We start from the raw sequence: 14188 nt of genomic DNA, 5'->3' as shown, positions 1-14188 counted from the left end.
AAAAATTTAAGAAAATAAATATCATCATTTATCGGAACATTAAAACCAAACTAGAGAAAGCGCTTTGTCACCTCCACGCTCTTTATATCCGTGTAAATACGTAGTAGCCTTATCTTATCTCTGTTACTATGAGGCAGCCGGTCCGGGCCGTAGCAACTACGCTCGCATTCTATTGCAAATTGTTTCGATTTGTTATTTCACTTACCCACCAAAAATGTTTTTATTTTATTTTATTGTGTTTAGTTTAACTTTTAGATTTTTAGTTTAAGTCATACATGTACCTACGTTTTTTGTTATAAGTGTGCGCTCACCGCTAAAATGTTTTTTGCATAAAAAAAAAAGAAAAATTCTCATGTAAGTGAATATTTTGTATTCTTATGAGAAATAAAGATCTTTAAACCTAAATTTAGAAATGTAACATTTAATAATAATAAGTACAGTAAAATATTTTGTCTTCAATTACTTTTTAAATAAGGCTTCTGGAATCTAAAAGAGACTTGAAGGAACTGTCATAGGGACTAACATTTGAGGGCTCATTTAGACAATGCGAGAACTCGTATGCGAGTTTCATTACATTGCGGTATTTGATCGGTCGGCCGAATTGGTTGTAACCTCAATACTCCGCAATGTAACTAAAATCGCATGCGAGTTCGCGCCCGTCTAAATGAGCCCTTAATGGTGAACGCGAGACTTTTCGCTTCATAAAACGGAGTCTATTTGGAATTGTCTATGTACCCGGGACATTTATGAGTTGTTTCACACCAAAATGAAAGCGGGAGCTTATACCTTCGGGGTGCGTCAGTTATTTTTGTTTATTGAAGTTCCTTTGTTTCTTTTCAGACATATAACTGTGTTGAATCCTAATGGAGCAGAGAGGGTTAATATTAGGGATGTCACGATACATGATTTTGCCGATACGATACCGATCCCGATTTTTATGTTCAATAATCGGCGATACCGATGCCGATACCGATATCTGGCTGTGTAGTTTATTAATATATCAAATACCTAAATAAGGAATTATGTACCTATTATGCATAAAACTTACTTATCTTTAATAGGCATTTTGTTTTGTGATGGGTGAAAAACTGTTTTTTTTTTAAAGAAAAATGCATAATCAAAGAAAACATTTATTTAGGTAATCATCAAGCAATCTAAGCAAAAGAAAAACAAAATTAGTAATGAAAGTTCACTTTAGGTAGAGCTTTGTGCAAAGTTTATTATTTTTTTTCCAGCGTCGTTCGTTTCGCGCGCTTTTCAAACTGTCTCTTCTTCTTTGCCTTGTCCCGTTATCTGGGGTCGGCCCTCCTCGTTCGAAGGCGCCAGGTCTGTCCTGGGTTGTCTGGGTGTTGATCTGCGCCCGCTCCATGTCCCTGGTAACGGTTGTCCACCACGTCGTAAGCGCTTTTCAAACTGTGATATTGGATGATTTAAAATCGGCTATGTCGATAGGCCAACACATAATACAACAATCATACAATCATACCATTCATCATACTACGCAGGTCTCCACTGTCTCAACTAACACATCATCATTCGTGCTGTTGGATACAGACCCCAAGGAAGTAGATACAATGCTTATGAGCCTCAAGAATGATAGTGCTCCTGGGTGGGATGGTATCCCCACAGTTTTCTTAAAACTAGCCAGGCAAGTAGTCGTCCCAATTATATGTAGACTGATCAACCTATGTTTTGCCGATGGTGTATTCCCAACGGAGCTCGTATTTAAAAGCTATCTCTATGGCCGGTGTCAACGAACAGAAATTGGGTCGCACTTAAGTGAAGAGAGTCCGGTTACTTTTGGTGTTCCCCAGGGAAGCGTTTTGGGCCCAAATCTCTTTCTTACCTACATCAATGACCTCACAGATCTCAAAATTGACGGTGGATGTACCTCCTCCTACGCTGATGACACTGTAGTAGTCTTTAATGGCAGTTCTTGCGACGCGGTGCATGAAAAAGCTGAAAAGTGATTGCACAAGATAGCTAAGTCATAACTTACTTACTCTTAACACCGATAAGACTAACTATATATGTTTTTCCAGGTACGCGAACACACAGCCGCCTATTGATCTTAAAATAAAAATACACACATGCGATCTACTCGTAATTAACACTCAGATATGCACCTGTCAAATTATTCAAAAGGTCTCCTCGACTAAATATCTGGGGGTTATTTTAGACCAGCGGCTCTCCTGGCATAGCCATATCGAATATCTAAACGGAAGAAGCTCATATAGCTATTCAAAATCCTCAAACATGTTGCGTCTACACAACTACACACCCAAATATATAGCCAACAAAACAAAGTTCTTACAGGTTGAAAGAGCCCAAAGATGTCTGCTCAAAGTAATATTCTCTAAGCCGTACAGATATCCGACTGATGAGTTGTACAAAGAAAGTGACTTATTATCTGCACACACACACACACACGCACGCACGCACGCACGCACGCACGCACGCACGCACGCACGCACGCACCCACACATAAACACACACACACATACACACGCACACGCACACGCACACGCACGTACACACACACACACACACACACACACACAACACATACACACTCGCATGTTAAATTGAATTTGGTTCTAGTTAAAACCTATTGTGTATCAATAAATCCATTTAGTTAAAACCATTTCAAAGAACAGTGTATTCGGCCTGCTAATGATCATGCAATTCTTATATTCATGAATAAAATTAATGTAATTAAACTACATTATACTAAATTTAATAAATATGCGGCATATGGTAAAAATTCCGATAAATGTTCCCTAAATAGACACATTTCATATGGCTTCTTGAGCACCAATTGACCATTAAGCATTACAAATTGAACCGTAACGGACGGTTTCAGTTTACGGTTCAATTTGTAATGGTTAACGATCAATTTCATTAACGTTTCGGCCAACTGTTGAGCACACGTTCTACATTTTGACGAATTTATAAATGTTTAGTTAATTATTTTATTATATTAACCCATTTATAGTTAATAGATAAATTGTATCATGATTTTACCTGTTATATTATAAATATATGAACCTAACATATTCACCTCTCAAACCGCCAAACATAACCAAAACCCTGTCAAATTTTAATCGTAAACTAACAAGGTATTGTTATCTTAAAATAGCTTGGAAACTTAAAGTCAACAAGCTTAAATGGACTTGTTGACTCTTCATAATAGTCTTTAAACAACAACTTTGAGATTAATTGAGAGCAAGAGAAATTAGTTTAAGAGGATCCACGGCCACGGTCGCTACTCGATACAAACGTAGTCCGCATTTGCCTCACTGGATATTGGCATTATGGAAAATGTTTTACATATTTTGATGTGTATTAACCATAGCTGTGTCCCTTTTGACTTGTTAGATTTTTAATTTGTGTAAAACTTAGGAGCGAAAAACAGATTTCATACAAATTTTATAGTTGGGAACGGGTGGTGGTAAATTAATGAACTAATTCGATCAAAATGGCGCGACAAATTGCAAACGGCGCTGTTAATATCATAAGGTATTTTACAAATCCGGACTTTTTACAATTTGCCTTTAGCAATTTATCAAAATGACGACGCCATTTGTAAAAGGCAGATTCTTATCTTACAATTTGGCTGCGACATAAATATTAATTTTAAACGTATCTTTTTGATTGTAATTAGATGTGCGTGTTATTTCTTGTTAGATTTTATCTAACATCCACACGAGACAGCTGTTATTCAGAATTATATAAAGTAAACCGACATTAACTGACGTGTATTTAATAAGACGCGATTTGAGTAGCGGGCCTTATTTCGAAACGAGTTTTATCATTTAATTACGGAGTAATTTCTTTTATAGTACACGTATTTAAAATATTTATTTTGTTTGGTTACGCAAAACGAAGTAGATGTGTTATCCGGTATCCGGTTGGATAGAACGTCACTATCCGGTATATGGCCGAATATTAAAATATGGTCTGGATAGGCCGGATACTGTATAGCAACCGAATATTCGGAACATCTCTAGTTGAGGTTGACGAAGCCTGATGCGGATTATTTACCTACATCATTTGTTAGTAGGTGACTTTGGGAGACCTCTAGATGAAGTTTCACACTTTAAATATCTTGGAAGCACTATCCGGCGTTATGATACCTTGGCCTCGGAGATACCTGCAGGTATCGCCAATGCCGCTGCAAATTTCGGACGACTCACAGATCGCGTCTGGGGGTTTCATGATCTCAGGCTCGAGACAAAAATTAGCGTCTACAGGGCGCTAATCATTCCTGTCCTTTTATATGGAGCAGATACATGGTGCCTCTACAAAACCTGAAGTGTCTGCGGTTTATACTCAGGATCAAGTGGCAGGACCATGTTCCTAACTCTGAGGTTCTGCCTCGTTCCGGAATATATGGCATGCAGGCCATACTAACACAGCGGCAGCATAGATGTTATGAGCACGTCCTTCGAATGGATGACCACCGCTTGCCTACAGCTGTTCTACTCTGAGTTAGCGGTGGGTAAGCGGAAGCACGGTGGTCAGCACCTGCGCTACAAGGACGTGCTCAAACGGCAACTGAGCGCTTGCGCCATCGACCCTGAGCGAGCGGAGCTTGCTGCAAAAAAGTCTTCTTGGAAGTTCTACCATCCATAACGGTGTCAAAACATTTGAAGATAACCACCTTACTAGTCTAAACATAAAACGACAGTTACGGAAAGAGAGACCTAAGCCCTCCTAATACGTGTACACGTACAACGCAGCTGGTCAACTTTATTGTCACGCTTGCAATAGAGTATTTAAGAGCAAGTTCGGCCTGGCCAGCCACATAACAGTTTTTTTTTATAGGACATTATTACACAAATTGACCAAGTCCCACAGTAAGCTCAATAAGGCTTGTGTTGTAGGTACCTAGACAACGATATATATATAATATATTATCTATTCTATGTATTTAAGTATTTATATATAATATATAAATACTTAAATACATAGAAACACCCATGACTCAGAAACAAATATCCGTATTCATCACACAAATATATACTCTTACCAGTACTGAACCCGGGACCATCAGCTTCATAGGCAGGGTCAGGTCCGGTCTGGCCTAGTGGGTCACTATCCACTAGGCCAGACCGGTCGTTAAAAAGAGCTCACCTTAGACAACGTACATAGTGTTTATTTAGGGTCGCCATCATCGAAAACGATGAGGGGGACTATAGTAAGTGATAAAGCCTGCGTTGCTGATCACGGGCTATGGATTGTTGACTAGTTTTTTATTTATTTTGTACCAGCGAGCGACTAAAGAAGTATTAAAAATTGTATTAAAACAAGTACGTTTTGTAAGTCGAATTTTGCTAGTTGAAATATATTTAATAAATCTGTGTCTCACCATAGACAGATAAGTAAGCTTACTAGTACTCACTCCTACATAACTAAAAATCAATTTACAATAAGTTTTAAGCGATCTTTGCGAAAGGTTATTTGTAATAAGATTGAAGCTTAAATATTTTTAAAACCAATTTTAAACTTGTTAATTAAATATGTTTTATCATACCGTCTCCCATTCAACTTATTTTTTTTACAACAATACGGAAATGTTTGTTATGAAAATCAATAATTATACAGCGTGGAAAAAGCAAATAGGTCCTGGAGGGAAAGTGACTTTCTTATGTTAGCTGATTTTATTTGAAAGAAACATTCCTTTATAAAAAAAACTATATTATTATCCAGAAAATTAACATTCGTTAATATATTCCGCTTAAATAAAAATAAAAATCTACATTGATTTGATTACAATATTATTTCTTTTCATCAACCCAGTTATGAACGATCTGTGTCTAAAAATAACTTAATTGCTGATAAGAAGGGTGTTAACATTGATATGGGAAGATATAGCGTAATGCAAAACCCAAATAAGAATTAATTGAGTTAGATCGATAAAGGCTTTAATATGTTGTTGGTATTGCTATTTTTAATCACTCTTAAATATATTATAAGAAGATATGGACTGGGTACTGGGATGTCCCATCATTGATCGAAGCTTGGCAAAAATGCTTATTCTGGGTCAGTGTTGGCCGAACGTTAATTGCAACTGATCAAAATCATTACAAATTGAACCGTAAACTTACAATTCAATTTGTAATGGTATACGGTCAATTGCATTTACGTTTCGGTCAACACTGGTCCGGATGTCCTCCTCTACAGATCGCAATTCTATACCTTTTCTCGTGAAATTTTAGAAGCAGATTCGATAATGAAATACTTTTTGTCTATTCCGTTTTTGTAAATTGTTCAATATGACAGAGCCTTGGGGGTTCGTGAGATCTACTGCTCACAGAGCCACCAGTTCTCTCATCTATATTCAGACCTTGAAATACCGATGTATTATATTTTATATCGTTATCTTCACGACCAACATTATAATATAACGTTATTGAAAGATTTTTTTAATCATAATGAACCGGTATTTAATTTCGTTACTTCGTAACGTTACTCTCATAATGTTACATCCAATAACATTTTCACAACGTTTTTTGGCAACCGTGAACAAGACCACTGAGACGAGATGCTATTTAGGTAAACAATTAGTTTATATGTTGAATCTTGCACTTAGGCCAGTTACTACGTTTCGATAGACGGAATTTTCATTCCTAACGTTATTATACCTTAATAATAATGTTATGAATAAATAGTGATGTATGAACGACATTTCAAACACAAGCGTTATTATATCTTTTATTTTTTCATAACGGAATAAAAGTCTTAGTACACCAAAAAGAAAATATTTCGATTTCTTCGCAGGTATAGGCGTGTTAGGTTGTTTCTTGGTATTTTCCTTCACCGCGTAGCTAGTGGAAAATATCAAATATCAAATACACCTCCCTCGACTATTTGTCATCCTATCTGAATCTTGTGGATAAGCAACGAATTTTATTTTCCATGACGTATCCCATTCCTCAGAACACCATTTTTATGTTAAATATAGTGTGGTAATGTTTGTGGCGGTGTTTAAATACAATATTTAACTGCAAAACAACCAGATCTTTATCCTTTTTTTTTCTTCTTCAATACAACACCGAATTAATATAGATAAAACCTCTTTAACCGTTATGACAAGCACTTTGATTAATTTCAACATAGAAATAGGAATACTACGAACAATTGTGATTTGGTGAAGTGAAAATTTTTGTTTCGCTCGGGAGCAAAATTTGTATAACCTTCGTGCCTTGAAACCCGCGCAAACGCTCATAGTTCAATTTTGGAATCTTTCGCTACCTCGGGTGTTAGCACGATATATTAGCAGTATTCACGACGACGCGTGCCTTGACTCGTATTGTTATGGTATTAAAGGTTATATTTGACAAATCTGCGCGTCATCGTGGTTGACACGAACTATAAATTTATTTATTTCATTTATCGTCATTCTGATATATTTTTACTTTTCGATTGGCATTTGTCGTTATTTGCGGTAGTATGACAATTTAAAAAATAAGAGTGCAGGTTTTTTAAGGGTTGGCAACGCGCATGAAACACATCTGCAGGCGGTCATAGGCTGTTACCATGAGGCGGACCATATGCTTATTTTGCCACCGACGTGGTATAAAAAATGTCGTTATGATTGTCATTTTAGCTACGACCTCTGGAACTAGAGTATCAGCGGGATGCAATCAGAGTTTCGAAACGTTTATGTGTCTCATGAACGCTAATGGTATTTAATTCCAAGTTTTCTCACCTCACACATTTGTCTCCAGGTAACCCTATCCTCCTGGTGCGGTCGCAAAAACGCACCGCGTCTCGGCCGCACGTACAGCGCGCTGCTCGCGTCGCAGCGGTTACGCGCGGGTGACGAGCGTTTACGCAACGGTCGCCGCCTGTCGACCGCCACGACGCAGCTATACGACCCGCCGCCTCGAGCGCAGGTGAGGTCAGACATCGCAATAAATTGGGCATCATTCTTAAGATATAGGTATCTCATTAGGCTGCAGATTGGACGCACGCGACGCGGCGAGCGTCAGATTAAGTTCGTTCAATTGGTCGTGTCATAATTCAGTCGAGCGCAATGTATGAATGGCCTTGATATGCCGCTCGCCGCGCTGCCGGTTGCCAGCGTCCTGTCCGAGGCCTTTGGTGTAACAGTGGTTATTGGTGGTGGTGGGTAATTAAGCTCTATGGGTTTCGAACCCATTATAGCGAACAATACTTGTACTTAACAAATAAATGTGCAATAGGCTTGATGACATATTTTATTAATAATATCAGTCGATTAGTTTTGTTTTTAGGATCAAATGTCTATATGGGACCCATTGCATAATGAAAATGAAAATGATTTATTTCATAAATGTTGGGTACACATATGACAAACAAGGTTGGGTCTTCCTAGTAGTTAAGAAATACCTGTGTCTGGAAGTCCCGCTCCTCCATAATAAACAGTGGTTGTTTGTAACAATTGTAACTATTTAATTATTTATCTATAACTTAAAAACTAGAAGTACTTATTATAGCAATAGAAAAGTCAGAAATAATAGTTAAAGTCCGAGTTGTAACTTATTCGCGAAACGCTGCTAACAAAACGACAAGTGAACGTGACGTCACGGTCACTGAGAACCCATCTTAGTATGGAAAACAAGAAAATTGCGAATTTGTCGGTGAAATATTGCGTTTATGTATATAGTTGCTTATACAATCTTTTGTTTTTGATAAAAAAAGAACATTAACTTTTCGAAAGTAAAAAAAAACATAAATTTTGAAACTTTCAAGTCCTTAAAATTGTATCATTTCCATATATTATAAGCAGAGCCCGTACATTTCATGCCGTTGACAGAAAAATGACGTCACACTACATAATTTGTTAACCTCTTTGGTTAGCTGATACATATACTTTACAATCAGTACAGAAACGTCTAACTGACTTTCATCTTATTGTCACTCGACGAATTAATAGATTATTGATGTATTAAATAATACATATTTTTGTATTTTAACAGCGTATTTCACGTAAAAGCATTTATTTTTCTACGCGTCAAAGTAATTTATCTAAATTTGTAGTGTTGTAAAAAATACTGCCTGTATGTTATATTACGTCATTTTTGCGTCAACGGCATGAAAAGTACGGGCCCTGATTATAAGTATTTTAATATCCACATTATTATGATAAATTACTCATTTGCTATCAAATTTTACTTGATTTTATTGTAAAATTCACAAATATAAAGTAAAAATCACAATTTCAAAAGTAAATAACTAGTCAAACAGTGCAGTAGTCATAGATCGTCGATCCGGAAAAATCTTAGTGTGGTCTGTCCCCCTTTTTCCGCCACAGACGTCAACTGACGCACGCGCAGCTCAAAACTTTGTGCATCCCGATAGGGTTTACACACGATAGGCGCGCGGCGCGGCGTTCAGGGGGTTAAGAAGTATAACAAAAATGCCTACCTTTGTATCCTGTCTGTGGAAACCTGTAATTGGCTTCTCTGATACATATTTATGTTAACTTAGTTTTAGTTTACTTAAGCTGATGGTTTTCCGAATAAAATAAAATAAATAATAAAATAAAAACAACGAAAACTAGTACCAGACATATATAAACGTCTTCAGGCGGGCCGTATGCTTGTTTGCCACCGACGTAGTATAAAAAATGTAACGTTTATATAACAGCACTAAACTTCCCGAAATTAATTTATAAAAATGTTCGGGGTAGGCCACCACGGCAAATCTTGGTGTCAGGTGTGAATCCCTTCAAGTAATTAACCTTTGTGTTCGGTGCGTTCGTCGCTACCGCACTCTGGAGCTTGATTAAATATATATTATACTAGCTTTTGCCCACGACTTCGTCTGCGTGGAATTATATTGTCCAGTTAACTAAGAGAAACGGGACTTAATCGCGTATTAAGTTTAAAATATACCTCCGAAGTTTCAAGGACGGCGTTGTCCCCGTGGTCTCAGAGAAGACTGACTAAAGTTGACATCAACATCTTTTAGCCGCGCGAGTTTTTAGAACTACCCGCACTTGGTTTTGCTTATCAACTTGAACATTTTGCGCACTAGGCATGTTACTCTGTCGACACACAACACTAATGATATTCGATTTTTCGACTGTCGATATTCATTTCGGCTTACATATACTAATGACTGAATTCCATATGGATAAGATCCCAAAACTCTCGTTCCGATTGTAATTGCAATGTTTTTTTATTACAATAGCTTACCGCGCTTTCCTGCTGTAGAAATGGTGATCCGTGGAAAGGATTTAAAACTTAATACGCGATTAAGTCCCGTTTCTATTCTATTAAATAATGTGTAAAAATCGTGAAAGTTTAAATCAGTGTGTTATCATCCAATCAGCTTTTTATTAATTCCCCATACAAATTTCCTTACTTGAGAGACAACTAATAACGCCTGGATAAAGTGTAATGGCAATCGTTCAATTTGAGCGTATGACTACATCAATTATCAGGCGATGTATCAATTATCTCACTTCCACCCGCTTTACGCCTTCTTTAATGATGATTTCCGGAAATTAAAATTATCCTATATCCTTCCCCGGGACTTAGCTATCCTAAGCTATCTCTATACCAAATTTCAACTAAATCGGTTTAAGTGGGAAGAGGTAACAGGGATATAGACGGACATACTTTTGCATTTAGATAGATAGATAGAATACTCTTTACCGACCCCACATACCGTGGAAATTGGGATAAGGGCAGGAAGAAGAAATATATAATACTCTTTATTGGCACACCTCAGTAAAAAGATACAAAAGAAAAGAAAAGAAACAATTGATTAAAATGTAGAGGCAAACAACAGGCGGTTTCATTGCTAAAGAGCAGACAACCTTTGAGCAGGGGAAACAGAGAAATTAATCGAAAAAGTAGGTGTTGCTAAAGGGTTATGAAGCCTACATTCACACACACAATTATAATTTTAGTAGACCGGTACGAATGTCTAAGATCACCTCACGACCTTAATATAAAACAAATGTAAGATTTTATGAAATTGATGGGCGTATCGAAGGATATCGCACCACGCACGACTCTTACTTAACCTTCTTAATATCCAGCTAAATGTCAAAGATAGCAGGATTAAAATTGAAGTTCAATTTTAATCCTGCTTCAATTATTGAACAAAAATAAATCTACAAGGATAAACATAATAATGCGTTCAGGGTGCTGATGCGGCTGCCCCGCTTCTGCAGCGCATCAGGGATGTTTGCGGAAGCGAGAGTTGACTGCTTTTATGCAACAATCAGAAAGAAATGCGCGTCCCTGGTGCGGCGGGTGCGGGATAGCCGCAACCGCATCCTGGCCATGATAGCGGATAGGATTGATTGTCCTTATATACGACATTGCTGCAGTGTGCACATCTCTTACAATGCTCAAGTAGTGGGGTGATGTGCGCACTGTTGCAATGGAGTATTTATTTATTTGTGTACATAGCCATAGTAATATAAAAACCTTAGATATAAGAATACTAACGTAGATAATAAGATAATGAACTATTTTGTTACTAACCATGTATTATGAATCCTTGTTATTTGAAATAAATGATTAATAATAATAAACGACCTTTAGCGATGATCCCTATTTTATTGTCGTCTCAATCAGTTAAGATTAATTTAAGGGTTATATTCCCAAAGAGCCATGGAGCGCAACATGCTTGGGGTGAAAAGGACTGACCGGATCTGATATACTACATAAAACAAGCATCGTTGATGTTGGGGTCAAAACCGCCAGGCTAAAGTGGGACTGGGCAGGCCATGTACGACGTATGCACCCACAGAGGTGGGCTAAACTAGCCACGGAATGGGTGCCACAACGTAAACGCCGGCATGGTCGGCCTAAGAGGAGATGGCGGTACGACCTGGACGCATTTCTCAGCAACTAACTGGACGGATGCTGCAGTTCATCGGGGAGATTGGAAGTCTAGGCGGGAGGCCTTCGCCCAGCAGTGGGACACTATATAGGCTCGTTAAAAAAAATGGACTAAGCCCTTGTATTTTCTTATAGTTCCGTAGTCAACTTGGAACCCTTATAGTTTCTCCATGTCCATCTGTCTGTTCGTTAGTCCGTCTGCGGATTTGCTGTGTGATCGTTAGTGGTAATAATTAAATAACCGGCCAAGAGCATGTCGGGCCACGCTCAGTGTAGGGTTCCGTAGTTACTCTTCCGTCACAATAAGCTAAACTGGAGCTTAAAGTATAGTAAATTGTTAACCAAGGGATGAAACGATACCTTTCACCCGAGTTAAACAAATAGGCAAATTTGCATAATCAGTACCTAATTAAAGTAAGTCTTTTTACTATGAAGGGAAAACTTTTTGCGATAACTCAAAAACAGCTAAACTGATCATGTCCGCTATAGTTTTCATTTAATGTCTTTCTTAAGCTCTACTTCCACGATTTTTTTCATATTTTTTGGACCTATGGTTCAAAAGTTAGAGGGGGGGACACATTTTTTTTTCTTTCGGAGCGATTATCTCCGAATATATTCACTTTATCAAAAAATGTTTCTTGAAAACCCCTATTAGAAAGTTTTGAAAGACCTTTCCAACGATACCCCACACTCTAGGGTTGAAGCGAAAAAAAATATTCACCCCCACTTTACGTGTAGGGGAGGTACCCTAAAAAAAATTAAATTTTTATATTTTATTGTACGACTTTGTCGGCTTTATTGATTTATATATTCATGCCAAATTTCAGCTTTCTAGCACTAACGACCACGGAGCAAAGCCTCGGACAGACAGACAGACAGACGGACATGGCGAAACTATAAGGGTTCCGTTTTATGCCATTTGGCTACGGAACCCTAAAAAGCTGAAATTTGGCATGAAAGAATATATCAATCAGCGACGCCGACAAAGTTGTAAAATTAAAACTAGAAAAAATATATTTTTTTGGTGGTTTCCCTACACCAAAAGTGAGGTGATTTTTTTTGGCTTCAACTCTATACTCTAGAATATGGTTCTTCAATAACCATTTTTGATAAACGTAATATTTTCTGAAATAATCGCTAAGAATTAAAAATATGATATAACTTTTGAACTGGGTCCAACATTACAATATGAAAAAAATCGTGAAATTAAAGCTTAGTAAAGACTTTCAAGAAAAACTACTGATCGGGGCAGCCGTTTTTGAGTTTTTGCCAAGAGTCTATTCTGACGGACGGGTAACTACGAAACTCTACATTGAGCATAACCCGACATGCTCTTGGCCGGTTTTTTAAATCTACGACTCCCCGGGGAACAATACATGACTTTGACCTTCAGTATAACTGCATGTAATAAGATCTTTTTCGAGCAAGTGTGATGAAACGTATTTTATGATACTTTTTATTGCCATGCAATTTCAATTGCTTTAAATGTTTTTTTTTCAGTGTATGATTAATAGTAAATGTAAATGTAATTTACAAAAATAATTTTGTTTTTTTTTGTACTGCGTGTATGTTGATAACGTCAAATTCGAGTACTGTAATGCCATGGAAAAGGTTTGATTATATTAATTGTAATATTGTAATGAGATGGGAAAGAACCGGATTATACTAACTCGAAAATTTGAATTCATAGTCGAAGGCCAACAACGTTTAATCAACAATTATAAATTCTTAAAAATGTATTAAGATACGCATCAAATAACTTGATTTCATTAATACAGGTAATAGATTACGTCTAGATAATTTTGTGCAAAAATAATAATTTATAGTTAGTCGAAATTACGCAAATACAGTTCTTCTAAAAAAAGCGCTGGTGGCCTAGCGGTAAGAACGTGCGACTTGCAATCCGGAGGTCGCGGGTTCAAACCCCGGCTCGTACCAATGAGTTTTTCGGAACTTATGTACGAAATATCATTTGATATTTACCAGTCGCTTTTCGGTGAAGGAAAACATCGTGAGGAAACCGGACTAATCCCAACAAGGCCTAGTTTACCCTCTGGGTTGGAAGGTCAGATGGCAGTCGCTTTCGCAAAAACTAGTGCCTACGCCAAATTTTGGGATTAGTTGTCAAGCGGACCCCAGGCTCCCATGAGCCGTGGCAAATGCCGGGACAACGCGAGGAAGAAGACGCAAATACAGTTCTTATTTTCAGGGTTAATTATTTCTTGAGCTTCCAAGGTTCTAACTCTACAAGCCCTAACTTTACAAGCTCTACACCTTAATCAAAACATGTGGCTTGGCCGTTTCGTTACCACAAGAAGCGTTGTATGGTAAAAAATAAC

General features: G+C 37.5%; 1 protein-coding gene across 2 annotated transcripts in view; it reads left to right on the top strand.

Moving 5' to 3' along the window:
- LOC133515458 (pyrokinin-1 receptor-like) overlaps positions 1 to 14188 on the top strand; it is a 185802-nt gene that overhangs the window by 141266 nt on the left and 30348 nt on the right. The window contains exon 5 of one of the 2 annotated variants that reach the window (XM_061848010.1): positions 7734 to 7901. In XM_061848010.1, the coding sequence (XP_061703994.1) occupies positions 7734 to 7901 (168 nt within the window). Of the gene's footprint in view, positions 1 to 7733; positions 7907 to 14188 lie in introns of both variants that reach the window. The other variant, XM_061848011.1, reaches the window with a different exon arrangement.

Source organism: Cydia pomonella, chromosome 2, assembly GCF_033807575.1.
Source record: "Cydia pomonella isolate Wapato2018A chromosome 2, ilCydPomo1, whole genome shotgun sequence".
Taxonomy (NCBI): domain Eukaryota; kingdom Metazoa; phylum Arthropoda; class Insecta; order Lepidoptera; family Tortricidae; genus Cydia; species Cydia pomonella.
The sequence above is the reverse complement of the archived record's forward strand: the minus strand, read 5'-3'. Positions and strand labels throughout refer to the sequence as shown.